Below are 21,411 nucleotides of genomic sequence, written 5' to 3'. Positions count from 1 at the left end.
TTATAAGCCCGAATAATATGAATCACAAAACTAACTTCTAAGAATACCCTTTTTATATCATACCAGGTTCAGATTAGTTTCATCATTAAAAACAAACACAAGCTAGGTGGTGGTGGGGCATGCCTTTAATCCCAGCACTGGAGTGGCAGAGGCAAGCATATTTCTGTTCGAGGTCAGCCTTGTCTACCAAATGAATTCCAGGACAGCCAGGACTGTTACACAGTCTTGAAAAGTAGAAAAAAATCAAAAATAAGTAACCAAAAATTAAAATAACAGAACTAGGAATACAGTAATAACAGTTACCAACTCTTAAAAGCACTGAAATCGCAATTCAGATTGTAAATTCATTGTTGGTGGATTTTGGACTGTCCATATAGAGAGTCAAAACACAACTATCAGCCCCTAGCTAGAAATAAAAGCACTTTCTTGTCAAATACAAAAATTATTCTCTCTCATTTAACTGATTTCATTATGTATTTTGTGGCTAGATGTTATGACCACTAAATTATTGTAAAATTATTAAGAATTGAAATATATTAGTATTTGATTTAATTCTCAGGACTTGCTATACACACCCTGGGACTTCAGCATTAGAAATATTAAGTGGTCATTCTGAATCTTAAGTGTTAAAATACAGCTAGCACTTGTTTGATGGTATACACTTATGCATTGCTTTTCTACAGTGAACTTCTCTTTTTAGAGAAAGTTTTGTTTTATAGAATGTAAAAAGAATCTTTCAGTAAAGCAATAAAAAGACTCAAGCAATCAGTATCTGTGAGTATATATATATTTTTTAAATTGAGGTTTAAATTTTGAACACTGTTACATTAAATAGATTTGACTTTTATGGAAAATGTTAATTTTGACTGAACTTAATTAAGCTTTTTCTTTAAGGGCCCTTTGATTTTTTTCCTGTGAACAAATGAAGTTGTTGAGAATGAGCTACTCAACAAATCCTCCTCTTATGAATGCCTGGCAGATTTGAGCTGGGAGCTATTGAGGGGATTATATTCCAGCTGCGAGGAATATTCTAATCACAGATGTTGAGGACATGGCTCCTGTTCCAGGAAGCTTCATGACAGTATAATCTGTACTGGCTCCAGAACATTCACAACACCCCAGTCAAGTCCAGATGAGCTTAACATAACCCTCTTTTCAGCTCCCCTAGAGAGTCCTGGTTCTGGCTATCACTTCCCCACCCTGCATTGAGTTGAGTTCAAAAGAACAGCTCAGTAGTGATTCACAGAAACATTTATGATGGACAGATGGATGGGATGTGCCAATCCTTTGCTGTTACTGGTCTTTATAATGCTAGAAGTTATGCTATGATTGGTTAGAAGTTGAAATCACATTCCTATGCCACCTTCACCTATATAACCAGATTGCTCAGCTCAGTTTGGAAACCATCTGGCAGAACCTCCTGCGCTGCCTCTAACTCTACATTAAGCCCAGTCAAAGGGGCTTTTCTCAAATGATCTTGTGAGGTTTATCATTGCCATCACTCTATGATCTAAGTTTGTAAAATACAGAGAGAGGAGGTGGCCACAGTGCCAATCAGAGGCAGCAACAGTGCCAGGGGCTGGGGGAGTAGTAGCTGTGGGAGGGCAGCTAAGAGAATGGATGACTGGGAACAGAGACAGATGAGAGAAGGCAGGGCAGTAGAACTCTTAGTAAGAGTTTCTATTGCTGTGACGAAACTCCATGACCAAAAGCAACTTGGGGAGGAAAGGGTTTAGTTATTACATTTCCATGTTATAATTCATTATGGAAGGAAGTCAGGATAGAAACTCAAGGTGAGGTTCTGACGGTAGGAACTGAAGCAGTGGCCATGGAGGAACACTGCTTACTGCTTGCTCCTTATGGCTTCCTCAGTCTACTGTCTGAGCACCAAGAACTCCTAGTCCACAGTAAGCCAGACCCTCTCACGTCAATCACCATCCGAACTAGGCCCTCTGAATGTGAGTTGTGTGTCTTGGGCAGTTTATGGGGTCACTGGCAGTGGGCCCAGGATTTCTGATTTATCTCTAGTGCATGAACTGGCTTTGTGGAGCTCATTTGGAGCTCAGCCTAGATACGGGGAGGGGTCAGGGCACAGCTTGGTCCTGCCTCGAGGTGATATGACAGACTTTGTTGACTCCCTGTAGGAGGATTTGCCTTCTCTGAGGAGTGGATGGGGGTGGAGTGGAGGGAAGGTAGAGGGAGCAGGAGGAAAAAGGGATGGGAAACTGGGATCGGAATGTAAAAAAAAAAAAGAATTGCTTTTAAAAAATAAATCAAATACAATTTGAGACAAAAAAAATGCATCATAGGCCAATCTGGTAGGGACATTTTCTCAAATGAGGTTATCGTTTCTCAGGTGACTCTAACTTGTATCAAATTGACATAAAACTAGCCAGTAGCACACAGTTGTCAAAAGCCGAAGTAGAAGACTGAGGAGCCTGCTCCTTGGAGGAGTTCAGGGTAGCATCCAACGACTTGGGAGCTGTACTGTGAGCAGGTGTGAATGGTGCTCCCCCAACTGCTGAAAATGAGATCCCAGAGTTCTTGGGGTACGGCTCATCAAATCCTAAGACAAAACCCCTGCAAACTTAGCAGCTAGCGCTGAAGACCTGCAGTCTCTAACGGTAGGGTCACACGTTTCTGAGGCTCTGAGCCTCTAACTCTGTCAGCACAACACACAAAGGACCTTCAGCACTAAAGGGCCCAGGATTACCGGCACTGGAAGAAGAATCCTTACATACTCGGTATCTTTATACAGCCATGGAAAACAGGATACAAACCAACCCTCTCACTGATAACATTTTGATAGCAAGTTAGACCTTGACGTTCAGGAGGCAGAAACTGTAGATATAATAAGATGATGTGATGATACGTATAGCAGAAATATGGACTAAGGAAGCTGGTGATAGAAAGAAGAGAAAAGTCAGGTCAAGGACCTTTTTATTTTAACTATGAAGACGTAAGCTCCAGATCTCAGAAAGAAGCTACTGTTGAATACTGGGGTCAGAAAAAAAAAATGCACCAAATGCCTAGAAACATCTAAGTAGAAAAATTAAACATATTATAGGATGAACAACATCAAGAGCTAAATTGAAAATATAGCTTCACAAAGTGTTAGTAAACCAGTCATACGTGCCCATGGTGAAGGTGGGATGCACTGTGAAGCTGGGGGACTACTTTCCTCTATTTGGCCTTTGAAGAGTTGAATGCTATTAATTGGAGTAAACCAAGTCCAGCCAAGATAGAGTCAACTTTTGTGGTTCTCCCACTTTGGGTTGCTTAGAAATTCCCCAAATTGTTTGGAGTTCTCTTTCCATGTGTCAACCATATTCATGATTGAGATGAGGACAATTCTAATTAGGCAACTTATTTTCTAAAATTGCATTATACTATCTGTGACATCAGTGAGCCCACATTCGAGAATGGCAGGCATCATGGAAATACGTGATTTAATAACTAGAGGTGTAGGAGGCCACAGAAGTGGATCAGCTCCACCTTGACTAATGGTTGGAGAATTCAGACCTATTCTTGCTCCTTCAAGGTTATACGACAAGAGGTTTGACCTAAGACATGTCTATAGACAGGATGCTTTGACTTAGGATGTGTCTACTTGATGTTTTGGCTAATGAGAAAGTGATTACTTTGTTTGATCCTTGTATCTTGGTAAAGAAGTCCTTTGCCTCCTCTCTTCTTTAGAAATTATATAAAGGCTGGGAGAAATAAACACGAGGCCGACCACAGAATTCACTGGATGCCCTCCCGACTCTATCCATTGTCTCTTGTCTTTTTCTTTCAGTCCACACCCCCCTCACACACACACACAAGCATGGATGAATATGTCGGGCAGGACATGGCATGAAGGATCTATGATGACTTTGTCATGTTATGAGTCAACAACTAGAAAGTGTAGCACATTTGTATGAAGCAGAGAAATGACAAAAATATTGTATTTTGAGATAAGGATGCTAAAAGTTAATCATGTATTTTCCATCTATATCAATTTATCTTTATTTTATTCTAAAATTACTAAAACTTTATCTGTAATTAGACTCACTGGATGCCACTGACTGGCAGGATTTACCCTTCAGATTGGTTAGTGACTGAAGTGGGGAGAAGGCAAAGTTTCTACAGAAAACAGCTAAGTTCACCCATTTCTACTCAAATTTTAAAAATGAGAGAACCTCATAGCTATTCTACATGCCAAAGGCCAACTGTCACAGGCATCTTCAGTCTTGGATTTGAAATTAAGAGAGCAGGCAATGCTGCCATTTATGTTAGCAAAACCCATTGGTCATGCCAAAAATAAGCTTCCATTCAAACAAACATTATGGAAATTCTTACATATCCGTAGGCAAAGGGTGAAGGTATAAAATCCAGAATGAGTAGAATTCTATTTCCCTTGAGCTACTCATGCTTAAATTCTATCAAAATTATGCCCAAAAAAAAGCCACAGAAATCCAATCCCTCTTTATATCATGCTCTTATTACTCCTTATCAAACATTGCTAGAATCCACAGTGCCTAATATTCATGAAAAATGAAAAAATCTGCACATTATCCCACAAGTCCAAATTCAAATGCACTGGAGGCTGTCCCTCCTCCTGAGATATGAGAGCTCTCAACCCTACCTCTATAGCAGATGGTACCCTCCACAGCACCCCTACACTGCTACCATGTGCGTGTATTCTTCATACTGGACTGGAGTCACTTTATGGAAAGAGGTATCTAATTTAACTGCATACCGTGCTGTATAATAAAGAACACTATATTAAAAACACACTGTGAATAAGGTCCTTCATGAGATAAGCGCCAGGTATTTTAATCTCTCCGAACTATGCTATTATTATATTTGGGGCTATTAAAAGGTTAATACTATAGAAGTTGAAAACATCACTTCAAAGTTATGTCTGTCTTAGTAAACATCAGAGGATTTTTAGGCTACAAAGAATGCAATGACATTTTCATTCCTATTTTGATTTTTTCCCTCAGTTTGTATTATCAAAAAAGCTTCATACCAGGGAGTGAGGGTGCATGCTTTTAATCTCAGCACTAGGGAGGCAGAGAAAGGAATATTTCTGAGATCGAGGACAGTCTAAACTACAGAGTGAATTCCAGGAAAACCAAAAACCAGAACCAACCAAACAAAGAAAAAACAACAAAAAACAACAAATAAAACATCTTCAGAGTGAGGAAACCCTAATCTCTTGGGCTCATTCCCAGGGAGATAGTCCTTTCTTTTCATAAACGGGTTCACAGTGAGCAGGGCAACATCACTACCATGACTTTATTATTTCTCAGATTACACTGGGTGTCTATTTCTGCTATAGATCATCATTAAAGAAGCCATTCTGGGGTCCAATCTATTCTTTGTCCCAGCAGTACTTAGTTGTATGAGAGACTCTGCTTTATCTAGTTCAATATCACGTTCACAGACTTGCAGAATTCATGTCGCATGCTCACCTAACAACTGTAAATGCAGGACTGAAAAGAAAAGGGGAGGGAGTTGAGAATTTAAAAAAAAAAGCCAAAGCCTGTCATGTAGTTCTATCTTCTGTAAATATAACTTTAGCACACTTTCCCAAGTCTAATACAATATGAAAGTTATTGATTGTTGAAACAAACCAACACACGAGTATTTGCTAAAAGGTAGGTTGCGAGACACAGCTGTCCCTGTCCAAGCATTAAGGGGTGTCAGTTGGGGTTGAGTAGTCATGATTTACAACAGTATTGGTGTTAGGTCCACTAGGTAGAAACTAATGGGGAATGGTGGTTTTGCTTGTTTTCCAGCTTCCCAGTCAGGTTGAAAGGGAGACAGGTCAGGTAGGTTAGAATTCAGCTAGAAAACCCTCGTATTTGTGGAGAAGTAAAGAGCTCTTGAACACAGTAGCCTACAAATGGCACTTTTTAGTTCCTTTTAGAGCCGTTACTTTCTCTGAGGTCATAATTAGATAAAGTAATCCACTGTACTGCTAACTATCAGCATGTGTCGATCTTAAACCTCAAGTAAAAGCATACTAAAATGTCTAGATTATGGCGTGTGTGTGTGTGTGTGTGTGTGTGTGTGTGTGTGCATGTGAGTGCATTTGTGTCTACGCTCCCGTGCGGTCACACATTCATGAATGCATGTACGTATTTTGTAGGGCAGAAGACAGCACCAGGTGTCCTTCCTAGCTGTCATCCTCGTTTATTTACTTCCTGGCTCATTTTTATGCTTTACTTTCTTACTGGCCTAGAACTTACCAAGTCAGCTTGGTTAGCTGGCAAGTCAGTGCTGGGTATTCGCCTGTCTCTGATTTCACAATGCCGTGATTCCAAAGGCATGCCACCACACCTGGCTTCTCATAAATAACAAACACAGATGCTAGGAAGATAAATACTTTACAGATAAAACCACATCCCTAGCCCCAGAAAGAGCTCCTCAAAAACAAGAATCTTTGTAGTTTGCAATATGGGTGGGAAATATTTCTCTTTATTTTCCCTATCCGGCAATGATCACAGCTTGGAAATACTCTTTGCTCCTAGCTCCCAGCATGTGCTGTGCATTCTTCCCTTTCTCACTGGTCTAAGTGCTCTCTGACCTTTGCAGAAGGATCCTTGGCACAGGGCCACAGAGGAATACCTCTGCCATGGTTTATTTGCCTGTGATTCACTCCAAACAGGTTGGGAGCCTTTTGAAGAGAAAGAACCTAGTACATGTTTTATATGATTACAGAATGAGGCATGATGCTTGGTAAATGTTGTACTCTTAGACACTGTTTTTTTTTATATAAAGAAGTGTTCAGAATCATCAACATCTTTTGCTAGCTCTCTTCTGCCATAGTGGTATAGTGATACAGTGTAAAATGGGATATGTTTTATAGATTTCACACACAATCAAGTCAGCCAGCACTGTCTTGTACAGTCTGCACATTCTTCAAAGAAGCAGGGAAGAGACATGAATCAAATTTCTGTAATAGATTTGCTCTTTGTGGCTGCTGGCAAACCATGGATGTAGACAGGCTGCAGTCCAGCAAAGGTATCAAGGCACAGTGCTGTGACTTGAACCTCACTTCCTCAAAACCAGGGGCATGGGCACGGCAACGTGTCACGCGGGGACATTCTAGTCCATCCGGCTGAGTCCTGTTGCTTGTGCACAGTGGGGAATTGAAGGTGCCTAGGAGCAAGTCGCAAATTAGCTGTCTCCACTCATGGTGTAGGTAAATTCCAGCGTCAACTGCAAACTCAGTGCAGAGTGGCTTCCTGTGGTGTACACTTTAGCTTTCTGCTTTCCATGATTGCACAGTGTGGATAACTCAGTACCCACAGTCATCGCTACTCTGGATTACAGGTCAAATGGTAATTTAGAGTCCTTGATTATTTAGATGGACCCTTGGTGCTTTCCAGAAAGACTGTCCAGCCCACTTAGTCAATTACAGACCAGTGAGAGACACTGCCTATAAACAAATAAATGAATGCTAAATAAAAAATGATCAAACAAACAAATGTGAATGGCACATGAGAAACAATATGACAACTTGTCCTCTGGCCTCTATAAGAAAGCATGTACCTACACACTGCCCAACACACACACACACCACACAGCCATATAGAAAAATTATGTTTTATTACAAAACTCCATCCCATTTCTTAAAATACAGGAAACATACAATCCCCATTCACTTCAATGCTCTTCTCTTAGTTACAGGGCCAGTAGAAAGAGTGTATTTATTTGTATGCCATTGTGAAATATGAAGTATCTAAGTAAAGATATCCAGAAACCCTGCTGCAGAGGATACATAGGGCACTGGAAACATCTTTCTAATTATTATGTAATGAGGCAGAGCATTTTAAAAAAATGTTATACAATACATGGGTCCAGGAATAAAGGCAAGTATAAGCTGACCACTTTCTGCCCATGGACTTGAAGGAGGCCTCGCTGTAGTACTTCATAGTCATAAAAGCATGAACATCTCTATAAGTGTAATCTTCTTTCATGTTCCAAGGCCTATTCTATGGGGTTAAATAAAATTCTAGGCATTGATAGCTTTAGAGGCCCTGATATATACAGAAGGCCGGAGGCCAGGTAGGAAAGAGGAAGGGTGGGGGCATCGAGAAGAGGGCAAGCAAACATTCAGGATGAAGGGAGGCCTTTGTCTCATTTTACTTTGTGTTATTCAGATTCAGAACAGGCCATCTGAGTTTTGCTTTTAAACAGCTGTAAAGAATTAAAATAGAAAATGTATTGGGAGATGGCAGAAGTGGCACCCAGAAGAGTGCATATGCTTTTCCATCATAAAGGGTTTACCAGTTTCCTGTAATCCGGAAACCACTTTCACACATGGAAGAAGTAGGAACGGAGGAGGCCGTGAGGTAACAGCTGTTGATGTAGGTGGAGAGTGGTCCCCCATAGGAGCTAAAGTGACAGAAGTCAACTTCACGGGATGGGAGGCTTTATTAAGCCACCTACGGGAAGAGTCATCGCATGAAGTAATGACCCCTGTTGATGAGATGTACTCACAGTTAGCTGATAACACAACAGGGATGGCATATAAAAAAACCCTTGCCTTGGTTGGCAGGGTCACTAGGTAATCAAGCTCTCTCCCAAGCGCTTCCATCGTAAAATAACATTACCATGGAAAGCTACAAGCACGCAGAAACAAAAAAAGTCTGAAGCCGACCGATGGAAGATGAATACTCAGGACATTAGTAAATAGGTTTTTTTCTGCCACCAAAGATACATAGCGGTTCACCAACTCGTGGAAACAAAGAACAAGGCAGTCAAGGAATGTGAATGCATCTGTTTACAGTGCTTTCCTCAACTTTGCCTCACTTTAATAAGATACAGCAGTGCTGGAAAGTTTAAAGGTCAGTATTAAATTTAGTTACTGTAAGGCTCTAAGGCTCTTATAAGGACAGTCACGATGACTTGGTGATGTGAATAAGCTTACAAACACAATCAAGTTAGGTTTACTCAAAAGAAACCCTCAAATAATTTGTACTTATTCAATTTTGTGTAGGTGCCTTTTATATATTGCTCTTATATATTGCTTAAATCTGTAGCTTTGGTCTCCAGAGCAAGTTAAAGAGTGATATTTAAAGAGCATATTTCAATTAATTTTTTAATTACTCTATTTAGATTATAAATCTTTCAATGTTTCCAAAACTAAGTGATTTCATACCATTCTCTCAGACACAAAGATCTAAACTTAACTCTATATAAATTCTCATTGCTGCTCAAAAAAGCACCCCTTCATAGACTGGAAACAGTTCAGATGCAAGAGAAACCTCCCTTCACTCAACAGCCCTGCCCCACATGGAACCCACATCATCAAAGCTCCCAGAAACTTCAACTGTTCACTTATATTCAACACAGAATCCTCAACAGAAAAATCCCAAAGGGTTACTGAAAGAACAATGTACAGACTAAAACTAATGATGAGATAATTGTTCTTTAAAATATTGTGAAGTTTGGGGAAAATGATACCTACTTTGCTTCATCACACTGATTTAATAGGAAAAATATTAATAGATCTCACATGTATATGATGAAATAATGGGAAAGACATTTACATTTGTTGAAGTAGTTGAGTAAGATTTCTGTGTCCATTTGATATACTGAATCTTTTTGTATTTGAGAAGCTGCATTTCTGCATTGCTTTATTCTGTAGCTTCTGCAGGGGCCTGCTAAAAATATCAAATGCTGAACACTTTCTACCGGGAGAAACCTGCCACGCCATCTACCGTCTACCTTCACTGTGGAACATTCTCCTTTAGATACGTGGGAGGCAGCACAGCTCGAGTGCTTGCTTAAGGGGAGAGCATGACCTGTGTGGGAGCCACACGCCATCCATGCAGGCCGTGGCATCTCAGCCCTAAGCGGAAAAAAGAATTCACAGATAGTTCTACCACAACGAAACCAAACAAAGGGGAACACTTGTGATAGACCTCCTTCATTAACTGCACACATCGTTCTAGATTCTAAGATCCTTTTAATTTTGTTTCTTTTTCATTGTTTTCAATCAGTTAAATAAAACTCTTGCGATAACTTCCCAAACCTGAAGGAAATTATCAGAGTTCCACAACATTCGGAAATGTGTGAAGACAACGTAACTTGTTTTTGCGGTTACCCTAATTACACCAGCTCCTTCCTTTTCTCCAGACTCTGCTGGGTGCCACTTTTCCTGGCCTTGCTGAACATTAGCAGTGGCAAGAACATCCAACGTGCCTACTGCCTTTCAAACTGAGCTCAAATTTATAAGAAAAAGAAAGACCTTGGCCAAGTACTTTTATACTAACATCCCCAAATTTTAAGGCTCCTAAAATGGAGTATTCTTCGTTTTCATCTCAGCACCGGCTACAAGGTTATTAATGTAGCCCCGTTCTTTGCTATTCAAGGGCTATACCTAAACGTAGCAAAGCAACCATGCTCACATTTATTCTAAAACTATATAGGGCAGACTGCAAAAAGCCATGACATTCCTTTACCTTGCCCTAAATAGAAAAAGAAGATAGCGTCCGTTTTCCATTATGATTTGAAACCATAACCTCTGCAGCATGAAATTTTAATTTATGAAAGAAAGAATCTTAAGCACTGTATCAGAGCAGGTTACACTGGTTAATTTGAATATCAAAATTGTACGATTTTCTAAAAATAGATACATTTAACTCCTTCCCCACAAAAGCTCTCTGGTTTAGAACTGAGTTCTAATTAGACATAATGCCTGTAGATCATGAGTGGAACTTTCCAAACTAAAATTTCACTACCGAGTTATTGCAATGCAAAGTTACATGGGCCTGGGTCATTTCTATTTCCAGCCCATCTCATTTGTATTCATTATTAAGCTTACAAAAATAGGCTCAATTCTCTGTTCAGGATCTGCACAATTTATCACCAAACTTCAAGTTATTAATATACTTGTTAAAACTGTATGAATTTAGCCAAACCATTGAAAGCGAAACACTAACCTATTAAATGTAGTTGGAGCTTGGGCTCTGGAAAGCCACCCAACAAGAAACATTCTGTGGTCAAGATGCACGCATCTGTACTTGATGAGGTGCCGTTAACTTCTGCTTAATAAAGTATACCACTACTCTGTGAATGATATGGGTTTTGTATTGTCTAAGGTAATTTTTATTCTTTATAGTGGCTAAAGATGCTGTGGGCTTTCCAAGAAGCCATCTATTTCAACCACAGCTGCTGAAACCCAGCTCATTTCCACAGAGGGAAGAGTAATTACTTCTCTGATCCGTCACTACTATCTCTTGGCAGCTCGCACAGGCCCCCGTCTCTTGTTCTGGTCTCATTAAGAGGAAACATATTCACAGGCTCAAATAAAATCTAAGGTTATAGGAATTATAACAGTTTATGTTGCAAAGTTAAAGAATAGAAAGTGAACAAAAGACGGTAAAGATTGCTGGTCCACGTTCAAGCACAAACATGCTGTCAAGGTGATTGGCAAACGCCTAGGTGTGTAAGGCATCGGGCTTTGTTTCTCAAAGAGTTTGGAGTATGCACAATTTTGAAAACACATACGTGTAAATGTAAGAGACTAGGTTTGCTTGAAGTTTAGAAAAACGGCATTAGTAATACTCAATGTTGACTGGAAAGGCATGCCTCTCCTTTGTTGTTAAGTACTTGTACTCAATTTAAGAACAATTCAAGTGAGCATAACAAATTCAGCAAGTTCTAAGAATGAAAACTTCAAAGCAAAGGGTAAATGGGAGGGTCATGTCATAAAAAATAAAATAGGAATGAGGTGAATGTATTCAAAATGAAACCAAAAAGCTCCTAAAAGTGCTACGCATTTGATATGGATGCTTAATAAAACTGGTCCTGAGCTTCTGACTAGTTTAAACAAGAGACAATCCAATTCATGTATACACACGCATGCACATGCGTGCGCGCGCGCACAAACACACACACTACACAAATAAATACACTCCTATGGGTATCCATTCTGACAAAGCAGCTTATAGGGACAAAAGCAAATGGAGACCTTTACTGCCAAGTGACAGTGAGAGGTACACCAGCCTTTAATGTTTACTAAGGCTCACTATGTAACGAGTACTGTGGTTAGTGATTCGGGATGTTTATTTTACTACATGTTCATGAGAATACTGGATACTGAGATGGGGTAGCTGTGAAGGTACCACATGAAACAGTTCGACTTTATCACAAGCTTTCCAGCCCCGCTGTGTGTGTGTGTGTGTGTGTGTGTGTGTGTGTTTGTGTGTATGCGTGTGCATGCATTCACATGTGTGCCATTCCATTTTTACAGACAAATGTCTAAGAGCTTTTAGAATTGACCTCCTTGTTAAGAGATGTGAGAACTGGGTAACTTAACTCCAAACAGAATTCCTTTCCTCATTGTTCTGTGCTTGCTTTATGTACCATACTGAGGCACACTGTCGAACTAGCTTCACTTCTGAAGTATTTTTGAACAGTGATTCCCTCACAAACAATGCTGCAATGCCATTGAGTGTCATGTGATTTGTTACAGCTAACAAGCTACCAATTTTGCAAATGATATGCTTTATAAATTATATTCTTGATAACCTATAATGATGTCACCCTTGCTCATATGGATTCAGGGGTGCTCACTGAATGGCATAGAATGCAGTGTAATTGTATATAATTACACGGGGCTTTTGGCCATGATCCTGTGGGCACAAATATATTGAACTAGACATCTGAACGTCTCCAGCATCTGTGATCTCCCATTCTGGAGAAAAGCTTGCAGGGTTTTGGCTTGTGAAGAAACTCAGGGTGCTCCATTGGACTAGAAATTAAGTCGCTTAGAATTCAAGTTAGGAAGAGGATTGAAACTCTTTGATGATGACTGAAGGCACTCTGATGGAAGGAAAAATTTCTAGATGGCACAAGATTAATGCATTATTTCGATCATGTTGTATTTATTTCTGTATGAGAAAGGGGGTAATAGGAACATGTCCCACCAAGCATGTACATTCAGGAAATCATCACCCAGGAAGAGGCTCAAGGACTGCTTACAGGAAGACAGCTCAGCAGGAAATTCTAAGGTTGTGGCTCGGTTGGTGGAGAACTATTCTGCTCTCAGGGAGTTCTGGCTTGGTCCCCGGTACTACAAACAGAAGATATGGTGGCGCACGCCTGTAATCACAGCACTTGGGAAGCTGAGGCAGGGGGATCAAAATTGTAATTGAATACAGTGGGTTCGAGGCCATCCTGGGGTAAGAGAACCTGCCTTGACAAGCATGGACTTCCTAGGAGTGGCCATGAGTGCTTTAATGAAGATCCTTCAGTTCAAAGCTGCCCATATCTTTGTTTCTTTAGTGAATGCTACTTTCTATGACACAGTTTTGCTACACCTCACTTTCGAAGTGCAAAACCGTTGGTCATCTTTGTAAGCTGCTGCAATTCCGTCTGTATCTCTGCTGGGACTTCCTTCTCTTTGTCTAAAGGAGTCTGCTTCTCCACACCACGGACTTATAAAAATGTCTGAGCCTGCCACAAACTCCCGTCAGAAACCTGTATTTCTCTCTATACCCAACTGAGCCTTTTGCATTATCCCTCTGCACTTTTCTGTTTTGAAAAGTGAAAGCAATGTTAAAAAGTATGTCCACAACAACCACTGCCACTCCACTCTTCTGGAGCCTGACATAAACGCTCAAAGGCCAGAGGTCACCTTACCCTCTAGTTACCCACTGACTCTCCATAATAAAACATCATGAGAGAGAAACTGGGCCTAGTCTGTGGGGACTCCTGGAGAGACATAAACATGTTTGCACTGTGAGATAAATATGAGTCTTCACTCATAAGAACGGGATGCCATAACTTGGATCTAGAATGCCCCCCTACAGGTCTTTTTATTAAATCTATATTGTCGAGCTGTGGTGGTATTGGGAGGTGGGACCTAGGTTAGAAGTAGATTAGATTATATTGGGTTTGTCTTTAAATGTAATACTGAGTTTGGCCTTTTCCACCTCTCTATTTTTTTTTACACCATTGTTCAGTGAGTGTGCACCTCCACCCCACACTAGTCATGATGCATTGTCTCAGCAGGACTGGAACAAGGGCGTTAGGTAATGGTGGACTGGAGCTTCTGAAAGTGTGGGTTGAAATAAAGGCCCCCGCACATCACTAACTATGTTCCCTCTGAGGTCATTCCTTTTCCTGATCACAGATCTGGTCAGAGATAGTACAGAAATATGTCACTGATGCTCTTGAGGAAGATAGCGGCACTAATGGGATATGTATCCCTGTCTATGGTATTCTCTCTCTCTTTTTTTTTGCACTGAATATTTTATTTAAGATTTTTACATATAAGTAGTAGCATGGTTGCAACTGATATAGTGGTGTCTCGGTGCTATGACACATCAGTACAGTTCCTCATGTTGTGGTGATTCCAACCATAAAATTATCTTCTTGCTACTTACATAACTGAAAATTTGCTACTGCTGAATCTACTAACATAGCTTTCAAGACAATATGCGATTATTTGCTACCTTCAGTTACTTAGGTCTTCAGTGCTCACAAATTTTCTTAATTCTGAAATAGATTCTAGCCACTCACAAAGCCGATCTGACCAGTAGAAGTGAAGAAAACTAAACTGACGTGGAACAACACAGAGAGGGACTTTACCTATTCAATAACAAAAGAACTACCCTTCTTGAGAAGTCGTCTTACAAAAGAATAAAGCGTCCTCAAAACAATGCTGTGGACTTCAGGAGTTCAGAGGTCAGTTAGTCAACAAAGCAAGACATTTAGTAAATCATATCCCCCATGTTAAAGATCAAACACAATGTGTTGGGAATGAGTTATTACATCTGGTAATAAAAATCTAGAAGCAAGGGAGATGGCTGTATCAGGAAAGTGCCCACCTGTGGTAGAACCATGAGAACCATCATTTACCTAAAAGCCAGGCATGGTGGTGATTACTAGTGAGTCAGGGGACTGAGATGGGTGAAGCCCTGGTATGTCCTGACCATCTAGTCTACGCAGTCAGTAGGCTTCAAGTTCAGTCCCTGTCTCCAAAGATAAGATGGAGAATCAATTGAAGAAGACAGCCAATACCAATCTCTGGCCTCCATGCACCCACATGCATGTTCACACACTTAGACACATTAGTACACAACCGCATGCACAAAAACACACACTCACATATTTACATCACACTCACAAGCAAACTTTACGTAAAATCTAATAAGGTCCTTTACTAAAAAAGAATCATTACAGCCCTGTGTCTTATTGGAGATAACTGGCTGTATCCCAAAACTTACACTGATCTGTCTTGTTATTGGGTTATCAACTATTTAATTTCAAGGGCCATGGTAGAATGACAAAGGGCAGACATCTGAAAAATATGCTGTTCTATGTTATTTATACTGTTCACCCATATAAGCTCTTGGTTCTTGCTCAGAGAAATAATTATCCTGTGGCATTTTGTTTTAATTTACTCTATAATGGCCTTTAAACTTCCCAATACATTATGTTCAAACAGAACTTTTAAACCCAGTCAATTTTGTTGAGCTATTAAAGATTGGATATGTATACCTATTAATCAAATGTAAAGTTAGATTTCTGAAAATAAAATGCACCAAGAAAAGATAGCTTTTAGCTAACAATGGATATTCTAGAATTGGAAATAGAAGCCTCATTCCTATCCTCTATTCTTTAGGAAAAACTCTTCAAATTGCAGAATCAACAAACAATTAGCCAACTAATTATCCACCGTTTTGTAAAACTGAGTTTTGATGAGGGACATTTTGGCTAGACAAGGTATCTCATAGCTCAAGAAAATGGTACAAATTGATTGCTAAGTCAGTAAACTCATATTAAAACTGATTTAAAGGAGGTAGACCTTCAGTGGCTCTCGTTCTTGACTTCATCCCAGTGGCCAGCCTTCTGGGACTCCTGCCTCTTTGTTCATTTGATCTATGTATCTTCTGGTAGGCATGGGGAGTGATGGTTGCTATGCTAATCATTGCCTGTAATACACAGTCACCATGAAGAAGGAGGCACCCAGATTTCTTGCTAGCTTTCCCACATGAAGAGGTGATCTGAAAATCTCCCACATCAATCAAACACATCATCATGTCATGAACATACCACTGACAGTAATGCAGACCAAGCTCAGCGTGCAACAGAATCAAGTCCCAGGAATCACTATGAACTAACAATACAATCAAGTCCCAGGAATACCACTATGAGCTGACAATACAATAAGCCATAGAGTGGTTAATGCCCCTGGCCTGCTGTGACGCAGCACCACGTGGCATTGCATTCTCCCCCTTGCAGCTGTGTGACTAACTGGGAGCTGCAGGTCACAGAGAATAACCTGGGATAGCTTTGACAAACTGTTGAAAATGCCCGAAAAGTGGCTGGGATGATCCAAAGGTAAATAAGACGCAACTGTTGATAAATTAAAATTACAAGTGCAAAATAATTATATATGTGTGTGTGTGTGTGTGTGTGTGTGTGTGTGTGTAAAACAAAAAACAAGCAAACAATGCAAACAATAAATTTTTTTTTTCAAACAATAAAATTAAAACACTGGGAGGCTCAAGGGGTAATGATGCTTCTGCTAAGCCTAAGACCAGGGTTTGATCTTGAGTACCTACACGGTAGAAGGAGAAATACTATTCTTAAGTTTCCCTTTGACCTCCACAAATATACCGAGACACTTGTGCACACTTTCGCATGTACACACACACAAGCAAGTTGACTAAAACCTTAAGTTATTATTAAATCCAGTGTGGTATTCTAGAATATTGTTCAAGTTCTTAAATAGTTTTGATCTCCACACCTACCTAAGATCGCTCAGTGATAAGCTATACAGACCTAAACGTAAGGAATTGTATAACTTCCTGAAGGTGTCTGATATCATTCAAGGTCAATGTCTGGAGGGTGGGACTTCACAGACCATGGAGCAAAGAGGTTAGAAAAAGGCTTTATTGCCATGAATGATAACCTATTTCAATGGCCAAAAATGACCATTTCAAGGTTCTGGTGATTAATTAAAATCAACCACCAGTGTGAGACATTCTTATTCCTGAGACACTGCTATCTGTGTGGGAAGAACAGGTGTCCTCTGTTGGGTCTTTGATGTTCTGTAACCTGCATGCCTCTGTGTATTATCATATTTTATACCGGGTGAGACACTGCACTCAGCGTCTGCATACACTGATGAACATGACAGAAGATGTTGAAATGATTCTGCCATTACATTGGACTCTTTATAGGCCAATGGGAACAAAGCACTCTTGTTTTGTACATAACCTTGAAGTTCTAAAAGAACAAGATTTTTTGTGTGATTTCTATTTTAATTAATGAAGTTGAATGGTTAACACATAATCAATTAATTTCAGGGGATACCAGTACAAACATGAATGTGATTAGAGACCTATCTCTGGCTGGCCTAATGCATCCTGAATGCTCAACAGCCAACACTCTGGGCATCCATTTCATTGTCTGTTAGGAGAAATTTTCAAGACGACTGTATGAGACCAAAGATTATGACTCTTTGTAAGGAAACACTGTAGTAGATGTTTAAGCACCAGCAATGTTCAATTCTTCTTTTGATACATGTTTTACTTCCATAGTTAGCATCTGTAAACACACACACACACCTTTTTAATGACTCATTGTTCTGAATGTGTAAAACACATGATTTAATATGTGGTACTGGAGTTAAATCTAATTCCCAACATTTCCAAACATAAAACTACAAAGGTTATACTTATATTTTACTTAAACTGAAATATCGGAACACCAACTTCATAAGCTTTTTATTTAATAAGTATAACTTATGCTGTTAATCATTATTTTAATCATTCTGCATTGTTCAAAGACACTCCCAAGAAGTGGTTTCTACTACTGTGGCTGTTTTACAAATGAGGAGAGTGAGATACCAAGAGGCTGCCTAACTTCCCTGAGGCACAGAGAAGCATTGAGATTAACTTGTTCCTGGGTAGTGTGTGATGAAACCTGAATCATAACTTAGTCCAACTGACTCCACACCCTGCCCTCTGACCTCCCACGCTGCCCTCTGACCTCCCGCGCTGTCCCCTGACCTCCCGCGCTGTCCTCTGACCTCCCGCGCTGTCCTCTGACCTCCCGCGCTGTCCCCTGACCTCCCACGGTGTCCTTTGACCTCCCGCGCTGTCCTCTGACCTCCCGCGCTGTCCTCTGACCTCCCGGGCTGTCCTCTGACCTCCCACGCTGTCCTCTGACCTCCCACGGTGTCCTTTGACTTCCCGCGCTGTCCTCTGACCTCCCACGCTGTCCTCTGACCTTCCACGCTGTCCTCTGACCTCCTGTGCCATCCTCTGACCTCCTGTGCTGCCCTCTGACCTCTTGTGCTGTCCTCTGACCTCATGTGCTATCCTCTGACCTCCCACGCTGTCCTCTGACCTCCGGTGCCATCATCTGACCTCCCGTGCTGCCCTCTGACCTCCTGCACTGTCCTATGACCTCCCTTGCCATCCTCTGACCTCCGGTGCTGCCCTCTGACCTCCTGTGCCATCCTCTGACCTCCCATGCCGTCCTCTGACCTCCTGCACTGCCCTCTGACCTCCTGTGCTGCCCTCTGACCTCCTGTGCTGTCCTCTGACCCCTGTACTGTACTGATAGAGTATATGTTCTTATGAGCTTGTCTCACAAAGCCAAATTTCAAAGAGGGAAACAGAGGCAGTTACACGTTTTCTTTAATCAACATGCCTTGCGTTTTTGAACTATGTGCTCACCTACACTCATTTCCAAAGAAACCCTCACGGTCTAAAATAACTGCCTTTATATATAAGCTAAGGGATAGATTTGACTGATTTGAAAGTTAGCATCAAAAAATTAACAGAAAAGTATCAGAATAATTGAGACATGAAATTTAAAAGACATAATTGATTTTAGGTTAACTCTCTAGCAGCTGAATTTTAAAAAAATAAGAAAAAAATTCTAAATCACAAAGTCCCATAAATGTCACATCATGAGCAAATAAGTTTCATATACAACACCAATTATGTGCAAACCTATATAATATAAAAACATGCATTCCTAGGATTCAGCATGCATAGGAACATATGCCTTTCATTTGCCTGTTTGAAAGTTTTTCTTTCTAATTTAGAGATTCTTCCTTCCAGTCTTAAACAAATAAATGCCAGTTTCACCCTCCAGTTATCTGATAGTTAAGTGACGCTGGTCCTGTGGTGGCCCTGGCCTATTTGCTGTGCTCTTCTAGCTGGGCATCTGTACTGACATCTCTGCTCCTTTTCTGCAGTTAGAGTGCAGCTTCACCGTCAGGATTTTCCCCACTAGTACTGAAAGATTATTTTTTGGAAGAAATTTATAGCAATAAAATAAATTTTACATGGCTGCGATGCTCATGCCAGGCTCCTAAACCATCCTCAAATGGTTCTCAAACTCGATGACAGAACTTTACTGAACAATGAAATGCAGGAGACAAGAGAAGGTGTACAACAGAAGATGTCAGAAGCCTCTTGTTAGCGGAAAATGCAGGCGTTGCAGCAATGCAAGCATGCATCTGTGTCTTCACTGGGAGACCCAGAACCGAAAAGAAAACACAGCTAATGGTAAGACAGACAGGAAGTAGCAGGAAGCAGCCCTCTGTGGAACTCACAAACCTCTTCTACGCTGATCTCTGTCACTTTTATATTAACACATGTCCTTGCTGATAAACATTTGGAATGAGACTCCTTTCCATTATGGCTTCTTTCAAGTTCAGAATTAATTACTGTGGGAATTAATCAGATATGACTTGGGGCACAGTATTTTAAATGTCAGCAGAGTGGCAATTCCAGATCTCTGCAGTATCAGAGTGACTCTGCCTTTCTCATGGGGAAGGCCACCAGTGCAGACTGCGCCAGCAATGGGGAGATTATCTCTCGTTTCAGTCTGGAGAGATTTTGTCTATTGACCTGTCGTTAATTTGTACATACTCAAACATGTCAAGAAAATGTACTCTTAAGGGCGCCTTAGCTGCACACAGCCATTTAACTCAAGATGAAAAATTACGCATACTTGTATTTCCTTAATTTACCCAAAATGAGTAAAGGGAATGCTTCAAATTTAAATATGGAAATACAAAGAAATCATTACGTGTTTGGTCTTCTTCTAAGGAGGCATGTGTTTTAAAACTTAACCAATGTGATCTTGACATGAAAGCAATTTTAAGACACGTGCGGTACCTTCTCATACAGTCCAGGGCTCGGATGAAGAAGTCTTTGTGCAGCTGGTGCTCATCCCTCAGGATGGAGCACTGCTCCAGCGTCACTGACATCGAGGTCCTGTCTTTGGCGCTTTTACAGCAGGTGAAGCGGATACCGTTGAGTTTGCGACAAATCTGCAAGACACAAACGGAAACGAGGACTCAAGCGCTTCCATCTACGTCCACCCTGTACAATCACGCACACTGCCTTTTCATTTTCTGAGGTAGAAGGCTGGCTTTAACTTGTTTATTTCTTTGAGCGGGAGGTCTGGGCTATCAACACCACAGACCCCACAGAGGAGGCATGCAGGGCACCTGATTCGCATAAATGCCACCCACAGCTCAGAAGCAATAGCTTGGCTGACAATGACGCAAGACGTGTTGTTCTTAGATCAGACAGTTGAATGTTTGCCTAAAGGCTACTTTTTTGAGATCAAGCAATGAAAATCTTATCACTGATATGTGAGGGTCTCATGAAGTCCCAGCCCTAGCAGAGGAACTATTGACATTGGTGACTGTTGGAGGAGGGAGGACAGTTTACGTCATAGTTCCTTTTATGCAAGGCTGCTCGTGCTCCCTGGATGGCTCTGTATGCATTCACTGAGCAAAGCAGTGGGTTCAGAAACAGCACATGATGCTGGGAGGAAAAAGTGGTGGTGAGGGTAGCAAGGAGGAATTAGAGAAAAGAGATTAGGGGTAGATTTGATCAAAACACATTGTACGCAGGTATAAAATTCTCAAATAGGAAAAAATATTAAACTCACCTACTGAAAATAAAAAGTATTTGCTGGACTTGAATTTACGTGTCAAAATATCTCTATAGATATTTGGGACCACGTGGCAATGTCGGGGACACTAAATTGGCTACCATTACTTCACACAGATTGTCACACAGCACGGGGTTATAAATGACTGATCGATACGCTTTTGTAACGAACTGAACATGAACCCCAGTGGAAGCCATGACTACCCTCACTTCACAGTGGGGAAAACGGAAGCGTCTGGAACCTGTGTAACTTGTGCCCAGAAGAGCAGGAACAGGCTGGAAATGCAAGTCTTCCTAAGTCCAAACACTGAGTTTTTAGTTCCGTGCGTCTGGTGTTCCTCCGTGACTTGCATTATAAGACAGACAAGTCTCTGACCTAGGAGCTCCCATTTTCTCATTGTCTCATGTTTAACATGTGGACCCCTCTGCTCCCTTTGCTGCTAGCCCCCGCTGCTTTCTAAGAGGAGCT

The 21,411-nt window shown here is 40.8% G+C and overlaps 1 protein-coding gene across 6 annotated transcripts in view; it reads right to left on the bottom strand.

Annotated features, from left to right (window-relative positions):
- Positions 1-21,411, bottom strand: part of Inpp4b (inositol polyphosphate-4-phosphatase type II B) — a 766,439-nt gene that overhangs the window by 22,870 nt on the left and 722,158 nt on the right. For all 6 annotated transcript variants that reach the window (XM_041663514.1, XM_041663517.1, XM_041663511.1 and 3 more), the window contains one exon: positions 20,157-20,311. In XM_041663514.1, coding sequence (XP_041519448.1) covers positions 20,157-20,311 — 155 coding nt within the window. The remainder of the gene's footprint in view (positions 1-20,156; positions 20,312-21,411) is intronic.

The sequence above is a fragment of the Microtus oregoni genome, unplaced genomic scaffold, assembly GCF_018167655.1.
Source record: "Microtus oregoni isolate MIOR12 unplaced genomic scaffold, Mior012 000014F_ref0000157, whole genome shotgun sequence".
NCBI classification, from domain to species: domain Eukaryota; kingdom Metazoa; phylum Chordata; class Mammalia; order Rodentia; family Cricetidae; genus Microtus; species Microtus oregoni.
Note: the sequence above shows the minus strand (reverse complement) of the source record. Positions and strands in the feature narration are given on the sequence as shown.